Genomic DNA, 22934 nt, shown 5'->3' with positions numbered 1-22934 from the left:
CTTTTTTTTACCATAACTTCCAACTTGAACTGCTATTCCAACATTCTGTCTGGTGAGCAACGTGTAAAGAATTGTCGCACCAAGACTAAAGATAACCCCAGGTTTTACGATAACTGTATTGGAATGCGTAATAAAAAAATGAGCACTCTTCTTCCTAGGAAAAAGTACCCCTTGTAAGGCGAACTTTATATAAAAATTTCATTTGCGCGTTGGCCTTATTGTTTAGCAACTCTATTCGAAAAAAATTACTAATTTGTCGAAAACTAGCATATTTGTATGTGTGAAATGATTCATTCTTTCAAACCGAGCAATAACAAAAGTCGGCAGAGGATAGTATAAATGAGGGGAAAGATGCGTTGTCCGTTGGTTTTTGCTGTTCTCTTTCACAACTTTTCTCCAATTTTTTAATTCAAATATCTTAGCGAATATTGCACTTAGACACATTTCCTGTTGTCCTCAGGAGCAGGGCCATTTTAAGAGCAGCATGCCCCCCCCCCCCACCAAATGGTTTCTGAGGCCCTACCCGGGAAATTCTTGAAAATTTCAACCTTCTCATTTGTATGAGGCCCCCGGGCCATGCTCCAGTGGGCCCATGCGTTAAGATGGCACTGCGCAGGAGATATAGGGCAACAACATTCTAATTGGAAGTTAGGGGGGATATATGCATAAAAATTTAGATTTTTTTGTATTTTGTGACACTATTTTAATCTTGAAACTGGTGCAGAGTAATTTTTGAATACCTCCTGATCATTTTTTAAAATTGGAATCATACCTCTATGACGAACAGTTGATGAGAGAAATGCTGCATTAGCACTTACAGGACACAGTATAGCAATGCACAAACGAGTTAATTGAGAATAAGGACTTACAGGCCGTTAGGCCATGGATTATTTTTTTCTCTCGATGTTTTGCCCACAACTGCAATGGACACCTCAGGAACCCATATACCATATATCAGCAAAGTTGGTTCTTTATCACCTTGTATGTTTAATAACAAGATTTCAACATTCTCCCTCATAATATGATCTTATTCATCGATTTAAAATGAAAAAACATGTCAAAGCACAAAAAGTGATCAAAAAGAAAAAAATCAACACAAGTTTCATTATAAATTTTTCATTTTAATCCTTATGAACTGGCTAAGAGTTTGTTCTCAGCAAAGACTGCTGTAACCATTTCTATTATAATTATATATAACCTAAAGAAAAATAAAATTCCAGAAATTAAAAAACTTCAGGCCAGACAGAAGAGCAACAACACTGGTTCCGTGAGAATATCTGGATGAGTGTTCTGTATAAATATGTATTCTTGACATTAATTATAGAGAAAGAAGGGGAGAGAGAACTCACACATTCGCATATGACAGCAATAGTTTAAAAAACTCGCATATATATATTTGTTATTACAATGGCTCATTTATACCACTACATATCCTGCGTAACCAAAAATTTCTACAACAGCACACAACACTGCTAATGATTGCCTTTTATACTTAGATTAGAGATAACAGTATGTGAAGAAACGGAGAGAACTAAATGAGATAATATCACACGGAAAACTGAATTTTCAAGAACAATAAATTTATATTTATTAAGTCAACTTAATTAAACAATTTATTCAGAAAAATAAATCAGACATGAAAACTCACGTTTGGAAAAAAAAAATCAGATTTATCTTGAATAGAAATCCGGAATAGAGTAGGAAAGTAAAATACAATTTAAGAGAAAACCAAGAATATTCATAAATTTTTTAAAGCACCTAAAACGAAAAGTGCATCATCCATTTTATATATCTGCTACCAAAAAAAGAGAAATTAACAGAAAATCCACTAACATCACTGATGATCTTTCCACGATTAAAAAAAACAAAAACAATGAGAAATGTCCTAGCAGAGAAAATAAAAAACTTGGATATTTTTTCCTTCTTTTTTTTTATACACACAAGAAGTCATTGCAAGAAGTTCTAGCATTTGCAGCAGATCCTGTATGAATGTCGCTTCTTTCATCAAAGCTTGTTTCATGCTCCTAATGCTGAAAAAAAGAAATGGAAATATGTAAAAGAAAACATTTTGCAATTTATCGCGATTTAAACAATTTATCACTAAATTTTGAACAAATTTCTTAGAAGTACAACAGACATGCTTATTAGAATCACGAATAATGTTGCCATTTGGTTATTGTTATCAGTTTTGCAAAGTATGACACAATGAACCACAGACATGCCAACTTTTGGAATTCAGAGAAATCTGGAGATTCTCTCTCTCTCGGGACTACACTACCATATATTCTATTTTTCTTTTAATAAACAACTTGACAGCATTTCAATAACATGCAAACTATACTAGATTAATATTGAAGATATTATTTACTTCAATTGAAATGATATTGAAGTAAAAGCTTCAATATCATTGAAGTTAAATAACGAAAAAATGAAATTCAAATTTTGTCACTTAGAAATCAATGGTTTTGTCTTAATCTTGAATCAAGTGATTTAAATCGGAGTACTCTGTTTGCAGCCGTCATTCAATGAATAAGATGATTTCTAAGGACTGATTCACTTCAAGTTTGAGCATCAATTTGAGGTTTCTTTAGCACGAGTGATTGTTTATCTCAGGAAATATTAAATGAAAGTAATTTAATACTTTGAAGACAGTTTCATCTAATATCTCCTGATCCTGATGATGCCAACGCAAAATCAGCACGCCCAGAATGCCTCTCTTAAGCTGAATAGTGTCATAAAACAAGATTTTCTTTAAAAACTGTGCACTGAATTTTACACTTGCTATGACAACATTGCATTTGTTTTAATGGGCATTACTATTATTAATATCCTACACTCATTACACAATATATATATATACATTCAACATGTTTATAAAATCACTTTCAAAATAAACCGGAAACAATGTATTTTTGAAAAAAAAACTCTCAAATTACTTTTATTCACCTGTTAATGCCTCTGATGCAAAGTAACGGACATCCATATCAGTATCATTGTTCAGTCTGTCTAAACATGGTTTCACACGTGTTTCAAGTGTACTGAAAAATAAAATATTCAGATTTTTTGAAAAATATCTTCAAGAAAACTGTATATAAAAAACAGGCACTTCTTAGAAATACATAGACATGGTAGAGCTACATAATATACTGCATAGGTGCCAATTCCCCCGATTAAAAAAAATCTTGTTTGTTGTACGATGAAATATATTTCATAAGTAAAAAGGGGCAAAAAAAAGATTTTTTGAGGGACTGCATAGGGTGACTATATAACCTGTTTTCCAGGCATTTATCATATTTTTCTGTAGTGATGGGCATCCCCACTTTTTCTTGTCATAAAAATGTCTAGTTTCTTCCAGTATTTTCAGCAAAGCTTACTTGAATTTTTATTCACCAAAATCAAGCTGATTATTATGACTGAATATTAATCTCACATATTTGTCACATGTTAAAAATTATTTTTGCCAAATTAGTTTTAATCCACAGATTTGCAATAAGGTGCTAGGAAAAGTTTAAGGACAACCAAATAATTACCATATCATGAAAACTTGATGTACATACATGGAAATTTTAGAGTGATAATTACAAACAGAATTAAACATTTTCCAAATGAAATGTTCGTGCATAACATTCAATTGTCCTTAAACAAAAGTATAAGGACAATGGAATGTTATGCACGAAATCGTGTTAATAACCAAGAAAAAAATCACCCTTTTTCTCTATTATTCTTTTCATTTCGGATGTCAGATTAAGATAAGTCATAAATGACTTACTCTGTGAAACGTTATTCCAAGCCTGTTTGGTTCCTACTGTAAGGTCATGTTTAATTTTCATACTGCGTACCACTTCTATACACTTCTTGTGCCAGAATGTCCCACAAGTTCTCTTCAGAATTCAGATCAAGACTTCTGGCTGGCCAGTCAACAAGTTTCACCAAACTGACTTCAAACCAAGATTTTGTAGATTTTAAAACATGTACAGAAGCATTATCCTGTTGGAACAAATACTGTACAGAAGTTATAAGAGATGCCTCTGGTAGTACATTTTCTGCCAGAATGTCTTGATATGCCTCCGAGTTCATTTTACATTCATGAACACAATTGGATTTTTCCTTAGAATGCAAAACCTCCCAACCCATCAATCATCTCTACCTCTGAATAGACATTTCAAAAATATGGCTCAGTCACAGTGTAGGTCACGCCAGTAACATTTAAAACACCATCAGGTCCATCATCTACATTGAATGTCTTCTCATTGAGAAAACAACATAATTCCTCTTGGCACTAAAAGATACATGCTTTTTTGGCAAATTGAACTCGAGTAAGTCAGTGCTGTTTCATAAAGGTATATTTGCACTTCATTATTGCATACTGGACATTGTTTTTCAACACATTACGCACTGTTCGACTTATACAAGGCAAGTTGTATTCCTTCTGAATTATGCAGAGACTTTTTTTCTTGCACGTAAAAACTGTGAATAATCGTTTGACAAATGGTAACAGAAAGAAGCTCTAAAAAACATCTTGTCACTCTAAAATTTTCGTGCACCCTCAAGCACAAGTTCTCATGATATAGCAATTTTTCAGTTGTCCTTAAACTTCGCTTTTTCCAGCACTTTAGCACTTCATTTCTGGCCATTGGTGATTCTTTTGGAAATTTTAATGATGATTGGATAGATAGTTTACAGTTATTCTCTCAGTTTCTGTAGATTTTTCGCTGTTGTGAAACACAATTTGAGAATGTTTAGGGATTATTTTTTATAAAAATACGAAAAATTGAAAAAATCTGTTTTCCCGACCAGAAGATTTTAAATTTTGATTTGATAGGGCAAAAAAATCTGAAGTATTGGCACCTATGATACTGTATAGATTTTGGATAATGACTGTAAAGTACAAAGTCTTTGCAGAATGGCTACCAACTGGTTGGTCACTTTGCAAAATAGCTAGTGTCTGAAGTCTGAGCACTGTGCAAAGTTGTAGACACTACATGCCCCCTCCGCAGACTATTTTGTAATAACAATTTTGTTTCGTGGATTGAAGTGACTTTGCAATATGGAGACTCTATTGTATATGATTTAAACATTCATGTAAAAAAAATTTCTTTCCTTAATGAATTAAAAATGAAACCATTTCAATGCTCTAAAATTCATAAATGGCTCAATTCCGCCAAATATAATTTTATGAAATTGAAGCATCTTTATCACTAAAAAAACGGCAGTCAAACAATTATTTTGGAGACAAATAATTTTAGTGATTGAATTTATACATAATAAGGAACCCCCCAAACAACTTATTTTGCCATACAATGAAATATGTGAAGAAAATGATATTGGTTATTAGACATAAATTTCACATATGGCCTTCTTGAAGCCTCACCACAATGAGGTGCTTTGAAATGAGGAACATAGACCAAACTAAGAATTCAAAGTTTCATAACTCCTTCAGTTCAGGTCATACAAGAATAAACTTCATTTGTTTGACATGCCTCACAGTGTATGAAAATGTCTTTAAGTACAATCCTTCAGGGAAATATTTTTTAACTCAAATTTTTAAGATGGGAATTTTTTTGGGAATGGGTTTTTTTGACAACTTCTGAAACATTTCTTATAATTGGAAATTACCTCCAACACTAAATGTTTAGAAATTAGCTCGAATTCTAATAAATTATCTATCAAATTATTACTCATATTATTATCATCATCTATATGTGAAATTCTTCTCCTTGAATCTGATAAGAATGGACATCTTGGAAGACATTCAAACAAACAATATACAATTTCAGACAAAAGCGTGAGTGTGATATGACATATGAGAGTATGAAAATCCTTTACCTACCAGAGTTCTGTTCAGACTATTACATATATAGAATCCTGTTTTTGTGAAAATGATCTATAATTTCGTGAAAAGTAATTTTGTGGGAAGCAAAACACTCAAATTAATTTTGTACAAAAGCAATGAAATTTAAATTAATGGTTTCATTAATTTATATTTAGTGAAGGGCCTGTTTCACAGATTTTGAATTTAGTGAAAAGTCTGGGAATCGGATCATAATTTTGACTTACCAGACTCTTGGCTACGCATGCAAGTAATGCAAATTGAGCTCAAGAAATAACACAAATGGACACCCAAATTTTGTTCCGTCAAAGACAATAAATTAAACTTTGCAATTGAAAATATGAAACAGAAACAGATTGCCAACTCTGTTCCTAAACTAATTTCATCAAAGATAAAAATGTATTCATACTTATTGTCTAACACTGGTCCTATCCTTTGCAAGGTTTTAGCAACATTGAAGCGCACATTGGCCACATTATCATTTGCAAGTTCAAGAACAGTGGGCAACATGAATGTAGTCGTGATTTCTCCTCCGCAGGCTTCAGCAAGGACCTGCAATGATATAAATACCTTTAATCAATCCATATCAACATTGTAAGAATAAGCATTGCTTACGAAACAGCATTACAAATTACAACTACATTAAACCTGTTTTAACAGAATGTAGACAGACTAGAATTATTTTGTTTTAGACAGGTTTCCATAATATAAAATTGAACTTGAAATAATCGTTTGATAACTATATATTGTTATACAAATACACAAAAATTCCCCTATGAGATTCTATGTTGGTAGTAGAAACACTGTTTATTATCATAATACATTGAAATGCATAAAAATTGCACAATAATAAAATACCACTCTATTGGCTTACATACATTGACTGAAAATAAGCATGTCATGCGATGAAGATAATTCTGATCTTGTGACATAGTCAAAACCTTGGGAATAACTGTAGAACTGGCCCACTCTGGTCCAAACTTTTCCACTAGTTTTTTCAGATTCAGAGTTGCAGCCTCCCTAATTGCATACACTAGTGAAATAAGATTAAAAAAAAGAAAAGGAAAATCAATTTCGAAGGGGGAAAAAATCTCAAAATAGGAAAGACCTATATGTGAACATACATTGTTTCTAAAAAAATATATATATGTTAAAAACAGAGTATCATTTATACGAGTATCACGTGTGCCACAAATTATAAATAGCGTACTAGATTGTCAAAAAATGTAGCGATTCTTCACTTTCTCCTTTTATTAGAAAGTTCATTCACTTTTTGCAAGCGGACAAATGAATATAATAAATTTATTTTTAAATGTTCAATTCTATCATTAAATGCTATATGTTGGTGCTTAATGTCAAATTCTACTGTTAAATGTTGAATTCTATTGTTAAATGCTGTTTTTAAATTTCTGTAATTCCCAAAAACTTAAAGAAAACTTCTAGCTAAGAGTAAATTTTAACACTAAATTACGGAAACGTTCTGGGGCTGAGTGAATACTTTGATATTTTAGTTATCAGAGTTCAACTTACTGAAAATTGACTGTGTATTTATGGACGTAGAATTATTGAATACAACTGGATATGCAATTTGAAAATAAATAAATCAAAAAAGCATTGAAAATATGGAGTAAATGCACACTTACCATGATCAAATAGCCATTTCATACACAATTGGTTAAGTTTCTCATCAAAGAATTCCACACCCTAATCAACAAAAAACAAAATAGATTACACTTGATAAGGTTTTTAAAACTTTTTAACCAGGAAAAAGTTCTCGGGACAAAAGGTCATTACCAGTATTTGTTTCACTTAATGTTTCCTAAGCACCAGTGGTTGGCATCACCAGATGTTTTAATTTGATACTAACCAAAGAGGTGCTAAAGCTCAGTAGGACATGGATCCTGGCTCTGGAGTACACCAGACCCCTCTCCAGGTATCAGAACTAAATCAGAGAAAGAACCAATCAGATTGTCCACTGTCTCTTTATGAAGGACACAAAGGTAAAGATGCAATTAACCGTAAAATTTTTAAAATATTTTCCACGGCCAATCCCAATCAGCAATGCCTGACAGGCTAGACAAGCATATGGGTCATTCCCAAAAAAAAATAAAAAATAAATGTACAAACCATTTCCGAGACTTTGTAATTTTTTTTACAAAATTTCAGAGCACTTTGGTAGTAATTTTAATTTGTTTCTAATACTTCATTTAATTCTCTGGCATTTCTCAATTTGTTTCAGATGATATCTAATTTTTTTTTTTAAATCATTGTAGCAAAACCTCAAAACCAGACTGTCCCAGCTTAAAAAGTGTTAAACAAAGAGACAGTGCATTAGGAATTTTTCTTTTTTAAAAACTTGGAATCACATTTCATATATGTGCCATAGATAAATAAAACTGACAATAAAATTTTGAAAACAATTTTTTTTCCTTATGAAAATCTTTTTTTGTTCGTCTCCCGAAATTTTTCCCATTTTAAAATGTCCACTCTGTTACGGTCATTCGGGAAATATATTTTTATACCAGATTAAAACTGATAACTCTTTTGAGCTAGTTGAAAGGTTCACTTTTAATGCTTGATAAACTTTTTTGGATTTGACTTTTGCACGACTTAATATTCACGTTTTGTCTTTAGTACCAGATTTTTCTGTCAGATGTCCACTGTTACATCATCATAAATAATTAAGATTTTTTTTCATCCATATCAACATCATGTGATAGTACATGGAGATATGCTTCAAAATATAATAAAAGTTTTTACGAATCATTTAAATTTATAATGAAAAATAATAATTTAGGCTAATTCTGTTATATCTTCCAAAAAACTCAAGCAATGCAACAGAATATAAACTGATTTAAAGTAAATTTTTCTTAGTTAAAAGCTTTTGAAGGTTTAAATTGAATTTAATAAGTTATCTATTCAATTTAAACCTTTTACCACATTCTCCATCATATTTTTTCAGTAAAATACGAAAGTAAAGTAGTACAGATAGTTAAAATCACTGCCAGGCACAGATCCAGGGAGATGTGCCACAATGGGCATTTTAGTATGGAGTGAAGATCGTTACATGACAATACATTCTGTATTTTATGGGACAGAACCATTATATACCTATATTTGTTTCCAGGCCCTATTTCCCCCTCCACAGTCCACTCTGGATCACTAATGTGAAAGGCATAAACATGAGATTTATACCAACATCAAATTACTATCAAATTTCAACAAAAAACTTTGAAATAAATGTAAAATCATCCTGATGATATAATATACAAGTCCAGTGCCCACTTTGACCAGATTTTAAACGTTTTACCAAACCAAAATTTTAACTATGAGGGATGGCGTGCATGTTTTTAGAATTAATCATGGGGGTGGACGTGTTTCAAAGATTATAAGAGGAGTTTCAGGGTCACCTATCACATTTTGTACATAATTTTTAGGAAAATAAAAGTGTATTCGCATGGTCTATTTAGAATATTTGAGATATCTTCCTCTCAGTTAAACATTTCTGTGCATTCTGTTACAAAGGTGTCTATTCATGGTATCCACTCTGTTGCAATGATGTCCACTCTGTTACGGGGAGCATTATTGCAGTTCACAGGCAGAAAAATTTAAGAACGCTTCAAACTAAGATGTTAAATTATAAATTGCCAACCCATTCTATATCAGAAATAAAAAGTTTCGATTTTAAGTAGCTAAATATATGTAAAAAATAAACTTTTCCATGGGCTATTTTGAAAAAAATCATGAAAAACCATCAAACAACAGAAAAAAATATATAAAAAGTTAAAAAAAAATTAAACTGTTTTTTTAAACATATGTGTAAGAAATAAGCTGATTTCATTATTTTAAAAAATAAAAACAACGGAAGGACAAAATCCATGATTTTCAGTCACAGAAGCCGAAAGATATTATTACAAAAGTGAAAAATATTTATGAAATATTAAACTTCAAGTCATTGACTATAACTTAAGATTAATTCTATTTTGAAAATTCAATTTGGAATTTTTTGTTTCAAAAACGTGGAATGTACTCTTTTTTCGGGAATGATCATATTCTACGATCGTTGGTCAGGTAGCTGTAGAAAAATCTTAAATTTCCACCTAAACAAATCTTTGACATAAGCAGGGCTCCCACTCAAAAAATTAGAAAAAGTTGGACTAAAAGTAAGATAGGGGAGGGTATCCCCTTCCTTTTGACACCATAATCATAGTATAATTTAAAAACACCCCTAAAAACAGTTTTTATTTAAAAAAAAAAGGGAGATTTTTTTGTAGCATTATTTCAATATCCTGTAAGACATTTTACCAAAAAGTAGGGAAAGTGGGAGTCCTGCATAGGTATCAAGTTACGACACAGCCTGATGATGCCAACTGCTGATGTTGGGTATACAGTGTGTAAAATGAACTCGTGCTGACAATTGCTCTCTCCATGGAGAACTTTTCTTCCAAAACCGATGTTCATTGAAGTATGATGCAACAAGCTTCAAGCTATAGAACAAAACTATGAGTGACAACATATTTTTATTACTTTCCAAATACAATCAGGAGAAAATTGCAGGTGAAGCAGCGGATAGAATTATTGGTTACACTGCCCAACAATATTTTATTGCATTTAGACCAGCAATCATTAATTCAAGAACATTTTTAAATTGTTACTTATAGTTTAGCTAACCTCATAAAAGATAAAGTGTGATACAACTTTGGATAGATTTGATGTTTCAGAACATGTATATAAAATACATGGAAAACTGGTTATATGTAGAGATGATTTTTTTTCTTTTTTGAAAGAAAAATTAATCTCTGTCTCCAGCAGGACCCAATCCCTGGCATCTCATATGCCGGACGAGCATTCTACCACTAAGCTATAGATACAGATAGAATACTTCCTCCTTAGAGTTGGTATATACTGATACACTGTATGGCTTCTCATGCAATGGATGTGACAAGAATCAACTAATGGATTGGCAATGACATTACTAGTCAGTTGTCTGTATATCTTACATTAACATATTTCCTACCAGGATTTCGGGGGGGGGGGAGAAAAGAAGAACTTACCAGTTGTCCAGCAAGTAAGGGCATGTATTCAATGATAGCTAATCTGACCCTCCACTTTGTATCTTCAGCCAGTTCAACAATAGCGGGCAACAGACTTTGAGACAGTTGAGTTATGCCAATGACTTCATTCACACAATCCAGATTAGAAATTATGTTCAACCTCACCTCGGGACATTCATCTTTCAACTGCGATAAGAATAGCGGCAAAAGATGCTCAACCGTACTGAAATTATGCAAATGAATTATCTTTAAATAAAAATAATAAAAATACATTGCATAAACTGCGTAAAATACCTCAAAATATGAAGAAAGATTTTACACATGAAAACTGAACAATAGTATGAAATTATAAATCCACTGCAGTTACATTTTACTAAAAAATATACAAAAATTTACATGTTTAAATAAAGAAACTTAAATTACTTAAAAGTAAAATTATCATTTTTCCACTTCTCATAGATAGAACTTAAAAACAAAGAAGAATAATAGTCTTTCTGTATTGAAATTGTGGGAAATAAAGAAAACAGAAAGTACTGTACAGACACACATTGTCTGCGAAACCTGCCGATAACTGACAGGTTTATTGCATTTTGTTACAAATGCCTGAAATCTAACAAAAAAAAATTCAAGATTTTAAACAAAATAAGATAAAAAATAATTTTTAGCAAAGTTGAAACAGTGAATTAATACTGGATGAAGAAAATAACCTTTCATAAATAGAAAATCCACTCTTGTATTTTTTTTTTTTTTTTTGAAACATTAATCTAGAAATATGCTTATTTGAATATTTGGGTCATAATGTTCACATCTTTAGGAGCAGTATCATAATATGAATAATTGCATGAGATAAAATACTTTTGTTTTCCAAGAATTGGAGACAGTCCCATGATGACAGAAGCAAGTGCAGATTTGACATGTTGGTTGGCATCCGAAACCAATTCCTTGATGCATGGCAAGACATTGGTCATTATCACCTGCTCTTGGATGTCTGCTGGCAAATTCTGACAGAAATCTATTGAACAGGGAGAAAAAAAAACACAGGTAATTAATAACGATTCCCACAAATCTGGCCCTTTTGACTATATGAAGTTTAAACAAAATTATGCTTTCGAAGAAATGAAAAAAATGTTTGAAGAAAAATTATATGAAAGAAAAATTTGAATTTGGTTAAGGGCCAGATAAATTAACAATAGTCTCAAATGTCGGGCTTAACCAGTCATTTGACCAATTAATTTCTCTGTGTAGCAACCTGTAGTTTTCGTATGTGTGTGTCAAGATATGTACAGCTTTCAAATACGATAGGCAAAAGCAAACTGAGGACAACTTGAACCAAAAATTTACAAAGAAGCCAAACAAATGTTTTTAGGAGGCAGAAAGTGCCAAAAATCCCATGTGATGCAATGCTAGGGATAGGGTTATTTGCAAAAAAGCTAAACATGTGGGAAATATGGTGGAATGTAATATGATTTCCCAAAAGTGTGGAAGTTCTAAAAGAAAGAGTAGAGTTCTAAAATGTCCTGTGATCAAAAGAATTGCTGCTATATAGATCCATAGCAGCTGAACCTTTATTAAAAGATATGAGTGAGTAAAACAGAAGCATGCAAAGGGAATTTTGTTTTACAAAAAACATTTAAGGGATTCAACATTGCAAAGCATGGCAAAGATAGTAACCAGACCTTCAAATATGACTGTTCAACCTCATCTACTGACAAGATAATAAAGTGGAAGGATGGCAGATCCTGTATAATGAATTAGTACATTCATCCATGTGAAATAGACCAAAAATCAACATGACACACTATTCTGTTCCAGGCACCACTGTTGGTGCCCGAGTGGCATGCTCATCTACCATCGTGAAGGTTGTTGTCAGGGTCCCGGGTTCGAACCCAAGGGAGGATATCGATAATATATTTTCCATAATGAACTCGAGGGGACCACCGATAGACAGCGCCTTCACTTCCAACCCATCTCACTAATGGCAGTAAATTGCAATACAGCGATATGGCCAGAGTTGGTGTTTGGTGAAGTAGGCACCACTGTTGTGTATGGCCACGACAGAATAGGACATCATGGCCAGATGACTGATTAAAGGATGTTGTATGCTAGAATAGCATTTCTCAATATAGACAAAGAAGATGGGAAAGGTGGTCCAACTACCAGCTTTAAAATGTAGCCACTTGCTGTGGTGGTCGAGTCCCACTGTCGCCACAGCGGTGGTCGGCTGAAGTTGGTTTTCTGTGGTTCCGAACTTTGAGGTGCAAATGTGTGCCGATCTCCCCGTTAAAAAGTCTCGCCACAGAGAGCAACAGTCCTACAAACAGTACAAATATTCAGTCACTACACATCACTTCTGAGATATAGATAGCAGCACTGAAAAATCATTCACAACACTAGATACGCACTCAGACTGCTAGGTACACTTCCGGCACAACTCACTAGGCAGTAAATTGCCCATGGCGATAGACCTGAGTTGTGCTCGGTTTGGAAAAAAAAACATTCAAAATGTAATTGCAACAAAATCTAAATTAACCAGCCAACGTCAATAAACTAATACAATATTTTATAGCAATACATATATAGACCAAAACAGATTATACCATCGTAAGTTAGCTCTTTGAACTATTCAAATATTTTCCTTGTCCTTGAGAGGTTGAGAAATGCTGATCAAGAATATAAAAACTATGTCAGTGGTAATGTGAAATAATTGCCCTCTGGTCCTTTTTGGGTCCACATAAACAAAGGTCATATCTATTAAGGAACTCAGACATGCAAACATGCATAAAAATGTCATATCACAAAAATCTAACATGGGGAGAAAAAATACCTTTCACTTTATTTGCAGCAGCAGCACGGACCTCTGCCTCACAATCCTTCAAGAGGTTCTGGAAAGCTGGAACCAGGTCAGTCTTAGTTATTTCTGGACCGACTGCTTTCTGAATCTGCATTCAAAAGGATATAATAAATTAGAATGACAACTGCCAGCAAAAACCATATCAATTAATTTTTTATTCTACAACTAATATTTCTCGAGTGTGTTCTATAGCTCCAAAGAATACAGGATCTGTACTAGAGAATTCAAATAATGTGTTTATTTATAAAATAAAAAAACTACAGTAGACTCTAGACTAATGCAGCAAGAAGAGCTAACCGGATAACAAAAAAGCTGGGTAGGCCAGAGTTCTATAAATGTTCACTTCCTACCATCAAAAGCACCTTTTTTTTTAACCAAAGCCTGCTTTTATTCATATTTTCTGACTTCTAAATACAGGCGAGTACTTAATAAATGTTTGTTATACACTGAACTGCATTTCAAAATTTTAATTATAAAATTAATGGTTCCAGAATAAAAATATTGGACACATTTTAGGTCTTTTTTAAGATAAATTCTTTTATGTCTATTTTGTTTGAAGGAGCACAAAATCATATACCCTGCACAGTATGAACACACTGTATGCTTTTAAAATACACAAAACATCAACATGAAATGTAAGTTTGATTCTACAAAAATTATTTAAACTTATTTCACTCTTCATTGGCAAATGATAAAGCTAATGTTAAAATAGGCCTAAGATGAGTCCAAACTCAGTTTTTAGTTTTTTAAAAGTCCTTGATGTATATGACTGGGGGCTTCTTTGTTTAGCCCTCTTCCGTGACCAAATGCCCCTCCACTTACGCTCTAACCTGCACAAAAACCTGCCTGGCTTTGAGATGTGACTAGCACAGCACGACAGATTTTAGTCTTTTGAAGACACACACACAAAATTTTTTATAGCTTGGAATCACAGAAAATTATGTATTGATTTTTTAACCCAGCCAGATAGTCAAGAGTCTACTGTAGTGTTAAAATCAATTTGATTGGAGGTGTTAGAGCACACATATAAATATTAAATATGCTTGTATTACATAAATTTGATTTGTAGTACTAAAACTGCTTGATATGTCCTTCATTTCGAACAATGTGCTCTGATACACAGGACAGTATTTGGTGCTATGATCTGATATTTTGACAGACCACATGCAGCTATGAAAAATATGATTTTGTGATCCGAGTACATTTTTCAAAATTAAGGGGGAATTTATTGAGCAGTTTTAGTGCTACATATTTTAAACATTAATATGTGTAAGCATATTCAATATTTATGTGTGTGCTCCAGCACCACCTACTGAATGCATTAATTTCTAACATTCAGTAATATTTGAAATGAACCACCAGCAATTAATCAGTAACCAACACGAATACATACATACGTTTCTCTTAGGAACTAAAGATGTATCAATATTTATTATAAACTGCTACAATAGGGTGATTCGCACCCACTTTCATGAGTAAATGTCCCATAACCTGCCCAGTCGGATTTAGAAAAACTTTCCAAATAATTTTTAGGTTGAAAGTTGTTCACCTCAATATGGATGTAATGATATCATCATAGTTCCCCAAATTTTTAAACTTTTTGTTCCATTGCCAAAAAAAAAAAAATTCTCATTACACCGCCCCTCAATCCATAGTATACTATACTAACCACCAAGCTTCTACTGACTTCCCCCACATCCAGGGAATGATATCGCTCGCTTTGGGAAACGTTGATGTAAACTCTAACTTATTTGAGGGGGCTATAGCCAGGTTGGTGACATTTTCAACAATTCTGTTCAGAAATATGATCTAGAAGGGCCCTCAGAATTGTTGAAGATGTCACACCAACCTGGACACATTCAGCTATAGCCTCCTCAAATAAGTAAAAGAAAAGAAGAACTGATTAGAAAAAAAATACCCTTCTATTATATTACCACTTTTGTCAAATTCAATAAATTTTTTTTTCACACAATTCATTGACAAGGCAGTCATTATACTGAATTAATAAAGCAGTGTAACAAAAAAAGATCCACTGTATTACATTATGGCAAGTGAGGATATAAAAAAAAAACCTTGTCATGCTAACAATCACAAGAAAACTTTTTTTACAATCAGATCATCTTTGTAACTTCTATCAATAATGCCATCACAATCCAAAATATACGGCTATTTCTAATTTCAGAGAAGTTTGTGTCATCACACACACGGTGATTTTATCATAATTTTTCTAGGTTTATTGGTTTTTCAATTTTAAATATGTAAATTTTGAGAATATTTTATTTATTTTTCATTTTACTTTTTCAAAGCAAAAACAAAATTATCTGGGCTGTATGAAACCTGTAAAATGTGTTGCTTGTGAGAAAAACACTCTTCAATTCTATATAAATATTCAAAACTGAATTTACATATATAAGGAGAAGAAAACAAAAATAAAATTACCTCAGTAAATTTATCAGCAACCATGTATCGCACTCTCCATGACTTATCTTCTGCTGCTTGACGAAGAATTGGCATAACAAACTGCTCCACGTCATCAGGAGGCAACAGCTCTGAAATCGAGACACAAGCTTCAACAGCAAGGAGGCGAACAGAATCCTTAAATTACAGAAAATATATTCATATATCACAATTATAATATTAATAATAGCAATAGAAAAAGACAAACAACTATGACATAACAGGCGTAAAAATAAAAAGAAAGATAGAATTCTAAAAAAAACAACTCGGAATCATAAATCAAATATCAAAGAGAGAAACATCATTTTCCCAACAAAAACAAATAGATCTTACTTGTTCATCTTGAGCAAGATTTGCCCACATCGGAATCAAGTCAGATTTAACATATTCCAATTCGACGACTCTCGCAAATTCTCCAAGTTTCCCAGCAGCTGCCCTTCTAACCATCGGTGTATCATCTTGGCAAAGATTGCGGAAATGGCTATAGATAATGACAAGTGAAAAATTTTTGAGAAAGAGCATTCGATTAAAAGAAACCAAGTAAACTACTTTGAAGCTATAATTAAAAAAACAAACAAAAACACTCACTTCCTAAGCTCAGCTTTCAAGGGCACAGACAACCGTGAATAGCAAACTGCAAAAAGACCACAAGCTGAGGTTCGGGACGTGAACCAATCACCTGTAAAAAAAAATAACCATCTAATCAGTTGGATAAAAGTTAACAAAAAATAATTTAAAATCCTTAGATAAAATTTATTCCCCCATCAAATTATTAAACATAACACTCACCAGACGCTAATCTTTTTACAAGTGGAACAAAATGTTGCTCTAAATCGGAAACACTGTGCTGTTGTGATATGTTTCGCAGCGATTCTACAGCTTTATCTCTGACCACTGTCTCTTCCACTGTCGCAAGACTTTCCAAAGGTGGCTTATTAAAGACGGGAAAAACGTTTTACTAATCAACCAAATAAGACAAAACTAATCACAATAAAATGTTAGAATCTAAGGTGGTTTCTTTTTTTCTTTACCCTATCTCTCTTACACTAAGTGTCACTGATGTTGTGATAAATATCACAAAACATCTTGAGCTAAATTAAGCTAAATTTTGCAGGAGCAAAAAAAAGCTCTACCTTCTCAAGAAAAAATGTCTAAAAACAAAGTCAATTTAAACACTGATGACAACAAGATACAAAATAATAAAATACACTGAAAAAAATGAAATACCTTATGCATCTTCATGCACTATGCGTGTAGTCTTAAGAGGATAAACGGCACACATAGTATATCGAAATGCATTAGGAATTTTGTATTTTTGTGCATTTGATTTTTTACATTGATCTTGTTTTGTGATTATATCATGTACAGGATTATTTACTCTTCCACATCAAATATCTGTTTAAGTCGGACTTTTTCTCTGGCTGTAGAACCTTCAATATTATTTTAATGTTACAATATTTCTATAACTTGAAGTTTCTTCCTTTAAGACAAAGTTTTTGGGTACAAGATTTTCAAAAATTAAATTAGTAATCAAAGATGTGGTGTACATAATTCTCAGAATCTTTTCTTTCCCATCCCAGTTTTGTAGATAAACTAACCAACGACAATCAACCAGGTCACCTGTGTCAGCAAATCTTTTGATGCACGTCTTGTCAATGTTGCCCTTTTGCTCAGGTGCAAGTGAATGCAATGTTGGAATGTTAAAACAAATATAGATTGCGCGTAGACCTTTTTTAAACATGTGAAAGTTGAAAGTTTTAGATTTGAAAGAAATATTAATATTGACGAAATGGGAAGAAATCCAAATCTCTAGAAAAAGTTCATAGTTGAAAAGTAAGGTATCCCTCTGAATACTAAATATCATGTCAACAATCTTAAAAAGGTACAAGCACATTATTCGTGCAAAAATTACTGAATTCTTTTATGAAGAATTTTGCTTGTTTTATTTATAAGGTTAATTCATGCAAGAACATTCATACATAAATATGTGAATAATATGTATACTTCCATGATTTTTTACAATACTAGCATTTAATAATTAGCAGGCATGCTAACCTTCAAAAGGTGAAAATCCCAAAATTCTCACAAAAATCCAGCAATTTACTTGAAAATACGGCAAACATACTTTAGCATGTCATTTTATTGCCATGATAAGAACCTGTAGTACAGCCATTTTCCCAAAAGAGGGGGGCACCAAAAATTTTCTTTTGAAAATTTTTTTGTTCAATCAATTCAGAAAAAGTTCCCCCCTCCCCCAGGCAGGTCCTGTTGTCAGGTTGTCCCCAGGCACAATATAATCATTGTGAATGCTATCAGTGATGGATAATCTTAGGTATGCAAACTCTGAAAAGCAGTTGCACATTTTCTTTTTGAAGACATTTGATCAAAGGAAAACAAAAACCTCGAAATATAAGGCTGCTGAAGAAAAAAGTTCCAGTTGTGTCACACATCAGGTGGTGTACAATCAATCTCTTTGTTTTATTGTGTTTGTTGATAGAATGCAGTAATAATAATTATACAGGGATGTTGGGAACCAAGACCATCCCCTGATGAATGCGAAGTAAACAAAGTCATGTCATTGCCAGTTTGCTCAAATGTGGTCACCAAGACTTTTGATGGCTACTCGACGAAAGTCACTGTGAACTACAGCTACCCTCTATAGGTGTTTTCCCCCAACAGTGACTGTAGTCATTGATGCCACGGCATCGTCAAAGCTCAGGGAAAATTGAAAAAATATTAATCAAAAAGAAATCTAAAAAATTGTTCCAAATTGTAATTTTCTGCTAAAATCTGGAGAAATTTTTAACAATTCCCGACAGCCGGACGAAGGGTAAAAAATCTGGAGTCTCCAGCCCAAATCTGAACAGTTGGTAGGTCTGAATTAGAATAATTCAACATTGGCAATTTCTTTGTCCAGTATTCCACATTATTCACTATATTTGCAGTGAAAAACTGTTAATTTTAAAATTCTTCTCTTCACTCTCCAAACTCTGAATTTTCGATGAGTTTTTGTCGGCCACACACACATATATTCAAATAGACAAAAAATTTGGAAGTATATATTTTTTTACTTTCCTGAGACTGTGACCCCTCCCTGTGTAAACAGTCATGCTTAATTCTCCGCAAAGCACACATTTTCCCAAAACCCATAGAAAGCAATGTAAACAGGTGGGCCTACTATGGGGGACACTATGCCCAAAAAAATTATGTAAATCCAGAAACTTTGTCCTTCATTTGTCCTCAGACTCCAATTCTGTAATAAACTAATTTTGGTCAAGCCCTCTGGAATAGATACTTGAAACTGAGTCTATGTCAATAGCGATGTTATAACGAATTCAACGGTCAAATTAAAACAACTCACCAATAGACAATGCACATACTCGGGTCCACCAACTAACTGTGTGAATGTTCCAAGCTGTTCTGCTAATGCTAGAAGGACTTCATCCTCATCATAAATGGTATCTGTGATATAAAATAGTTAAATACAATAACAATTTTTGTGAAAATAAGAAACACTTTTGCAAAAATGCCAGTTTATAGCAATTCTAACAATTAAAATGATGTCTGGGATTTACCTTGATACACACAGAATAATGACATTATTCATGTAAAACTCGTTAAATGTGTAATTCAAAGATTATTGAATTCTTTTACAAAGAATAATCTTTTTACACTAGAACCCAAACAGCTCGTAAAAAAATATTTTTAAAAAAGATGACGTGAGCAAAAAGTTGAAGAATTGACAACAGAAGGGGAAAAAACCCCCAATAAATTCTGCATTGTAAAACGTTACATTTCACATATGAATACATGATCACACACCTCATATTGATGAATTACAAAGTCCAAACCATCCAAAACCATAGAAAATAATATAAATAAAAAAAATTATCACAAAAACAATACAAATGATATATAAAGCATAATTTCCTGTATATAATCTGCACATGTGGATTTCTCTACTTTGAGAAAAAATGTCATTTCATAACACACAGTGGCGTATAACTCGCATGAGAAAATTTCACTTAACAATTATGAAATCTTGAAAAATGGAAGGGAATATTAGTAATGTTTTTTAAAGAAAAATGGTAGTACCTCTACTCTTATTTAAATGTCATTTTTTGCAATTCGTTTTTTTAATATTCATTCTTAGAACCACCAGTAAGTATTAAAGGCAGAAGTCTATAATCCACACAAAGAGAATTCAGACTTAGTAACTTATAAAATATAGATTATGCACAGGGAAATATGATACATATATCACTAATACGCCACAAATACAATATGCACTCATATCTAACTATTCGAACTCAAAAGAAATACACTAACCAGTCAAAAAAGGGATCAATTCGCTTCTTGTCCGTTCAACTCCTAAAGCCAAAGCGATAGTTGAAAGCTTCTTGATGCTGTTGAGCCTCAGCTTGAAAGTAAATAAACACAAAAGTAAAAATTAAAATACTAATTAATCACATCGGGCACATAGATCACTTTCACCTTCATAATCACAATAAGAATTTGCCCTTAGACACACAAAAAATTATTGAGGTAATTCCCCTCCCCCTCTGATATGGTAACAATACACAAGCAGCATCAGTAAAATTATATAGTTGACACTCACTATAGCGACCGTTTCATCACAACGACAGGTTCAATTAGTTCAAAATGTTTTCATACACAACTATCCTACGTTTCCTTACATCAGTAAAACCCCTATTCCCCATTGAATGGTGTCAAAATTATAATGAATGAGTTTGATTGGCATTTGAAACTTTTTCACTGGCAAAATGACTGAAATAACCTTGAAAGCAGCTGTCAGGTGTTTGATTCTTGAATTTCGAGCAAATGTCATTGAATTTCATCTTGCTACACTGTGCTCAAAAGATATTTACATTTTATCAAAATTTGTTTATGCTTGTGATTCGGGGACCAACTTTAATTATAAAAATAAAAGAGATACAGTCTAGTCTCTTTGTCATTGTTGATTTCCTCCTATTGCTTGTAAGTCTATTTTCTTTGTAGTGGCAAAAAAAAACCAAAAAAAAACCTGTCATCTCTACCAATAGATACGAGGGACACTGAAGGGGGAGTCATTTGTTAATCATCTGAAAAATCATTTTCTCCAACTTCTTTTTATTTTGAACTATTTTCTTAGATTAATTTATTCTTTACTCAATATTGCACCGAGATCTAAAAGTTACAAGTATTGTTTTACACCATAAATAAGACTGGTAATCCCCATGCTTCAATGGCAAAAAAATTCTCAATACACAGTATATCACTATTTGCAACTATCTTAATGCTGTTTGCTAGGGTTACCAGCGGGATGATAGGATAGGAACACCCAATAACATGCAAAGATGTGCCCGAGAGGATGGTGGTGACTCATCACTGTTTTGGTTCAGTCGAAAACTAGGTGACACAAAAGATACGGTATATTGGGAATCGACCAATTCAATAATTGATATTTTAATAGTAATATTTTAGTCAAGAAAATTTTATTTAAAAATAGCTTTATTATTACTGAACTAGATTATTTTGCACTTTAGTCCCGAACATTGTCTTCATTGCTTCTCAGCCATAGCACTATCTTTTTTTTGGTAACTGTTTGTTTTCTTTGGCAAAGAAAGACCTCCGAAAGCATGACTCCATTTCCCTTTTGGCAACTTATACTTCCAGATGTTTTCCTCGAGAAAGAAAATCTCCAACATATCACCAAAAAGGGATTATACTATGTACCAACTAAGAGTATACCTCAATTACGGAAATCTTTCCAGATAAAGGGCGCCACAGGTGGAAAAAGTTCTAGAAACCCCTGGATTATATACAATAGCTGTTCCAAAACATTCACCAATGAAAAAAAATGAGAAAGAGCCAAAACGTTAAGGTAATCATTTGGCGACAAAAATTTATCACTAAATTTGACACAACCCCGCTCACGGAATCTTAGCTGAACTAATTAAAGGGGTGGGAAAAAAAAATTAATAAATTAAAACTTACTTGAACATCTTCATTTCTCAGTTCATCAATTAGTACAGCTATGGGATAAAGTGAATCATCGGCGTTAGCATCACTAGCGGCCATAATTATTGTCCTGGATGAAAAAGAAAAGAGTAAAATTATGTTTGAAAATTAACTCTACAAAAAACAAAACACTGACACGGATATGTATTTCATTTCCAAGTAGCAACTTTTAGGCCTACATGCAGCTAAAACGAAATACATCTGAACCGGGTATACAACAAGTTAGGAAATTACTGATGTATACAAATTAAATTCCAGCGAAATATATACAAAATACAAACACAAGCTTACTTTTGGATTAAAATCGCAAGATGTTTACACAAGACAATTTCACATCAATAAAATAATACTAATCACTACCTGCAATAGTCAAAAATCAGGCAAAGAGGAATATGACTGGACTTGACTGGCGTTAATCCATGCGCGAGAGACGTTTTGACAAATTTTAAGTATTGTTTTTTTTTAAATATATGAAAGCCCTTCTGGAAAATGAAAATAGTGAAATTTTTTCATTTAAATATTTATAAATATGCCTTTTTTTCTTATGATGTCTGTTTTTTTATAGCAGCTTCCTTAAATTTGTAGCTTCAATCTGAAAAAAAAAAATTTTCTTGCTTGTGATCTACTGAAGTTGGTTTTCTGTGGTTTTCCATCTTCAAGGAGTGAGTGCTAGCCAATCCCTCATTGAAAGATACGTCTATATATACTTACTCGCCTTTTG

The 22934-nt window shown here is 32.8% G+C and overlaps 1 protein-coding gene across 4 annotated transcripts; it reads right to left on the bottom strand.

The window, feature by feature from the left end:
* Window positions 1-1100: 1100 nt before the first annotated feature.
* On the bottom strand, window positions 1101-22633 carry Pp2A-29B (Protein phosphatase PP2A regulatory subunit A). 4 transcript variants are annotated; one of them, XM_089243631.1, is made up of 16 exons: window positions 22574-22633; window positions 22190-22283; window positions 20522-20612; window positions 19554-19654; window positions 16982-17123; window positions 16781-16871; window positions 16526-16673; window positions 16175-16330; window positions 13709-13823; window positions 11740-11896; window positions 10885-11107; window positions 7474-7534; window positions 6709-6863; window positions 6240-6382; window positions 2937-3038; window positions 1101-2030 (listed from the first exon to the last, which is right to left on the bottom strand). In XM_089243631.1, the coding sequence occupies exons 2-15, from the start codon at window positions 22271-22273 to the stop codon at window positions 2939-2941; spliced, it is 1767 nt and encodes a 588-aa protein (XP_089099757.1). In that variant the 5' UTR covers window positions 22274-22283; window positions 22574-22633; the 3' UTR covers window positions 1101-2030; window positions 2937-2938. The 4 variants fall into 4 exon arrangements, with proteins under 4 accessions (XP_089099757.1, XP_089099755.1, XP_089099756.1 ...); XM_089243629.1 differs by having other exon boundaries at window positions 2947-3038; XM_089243630.1 differs by having other exon boundaries at window positions 22505-22630.
* Between the last annotated feature and the right edge of the window lie 301 nt (window positions 22634-22934).

This window comes from Pholcus phalangioides, unplaced genomic scaffold (assembly GCF_987345545.1).
Source record: "Pholcus phalangioides strain wild (caught in Gottingen) unplaced genomic scaffold, Ppha-v1.0 ptg000015l_1, whole genome shotgun sequence".
Taxonomy (NCBI): Eukaryota; Metazoa; Arthropoda; class Arachnida; order Araneae; family Pholcidae; genus Pholcus; species Pholcus phalangioides.
The sequence above is the reverse complement of the archived record's forward strand: the minus strand, read 5'-3'. Positions and strand labels throughout refer to the sequence as shown.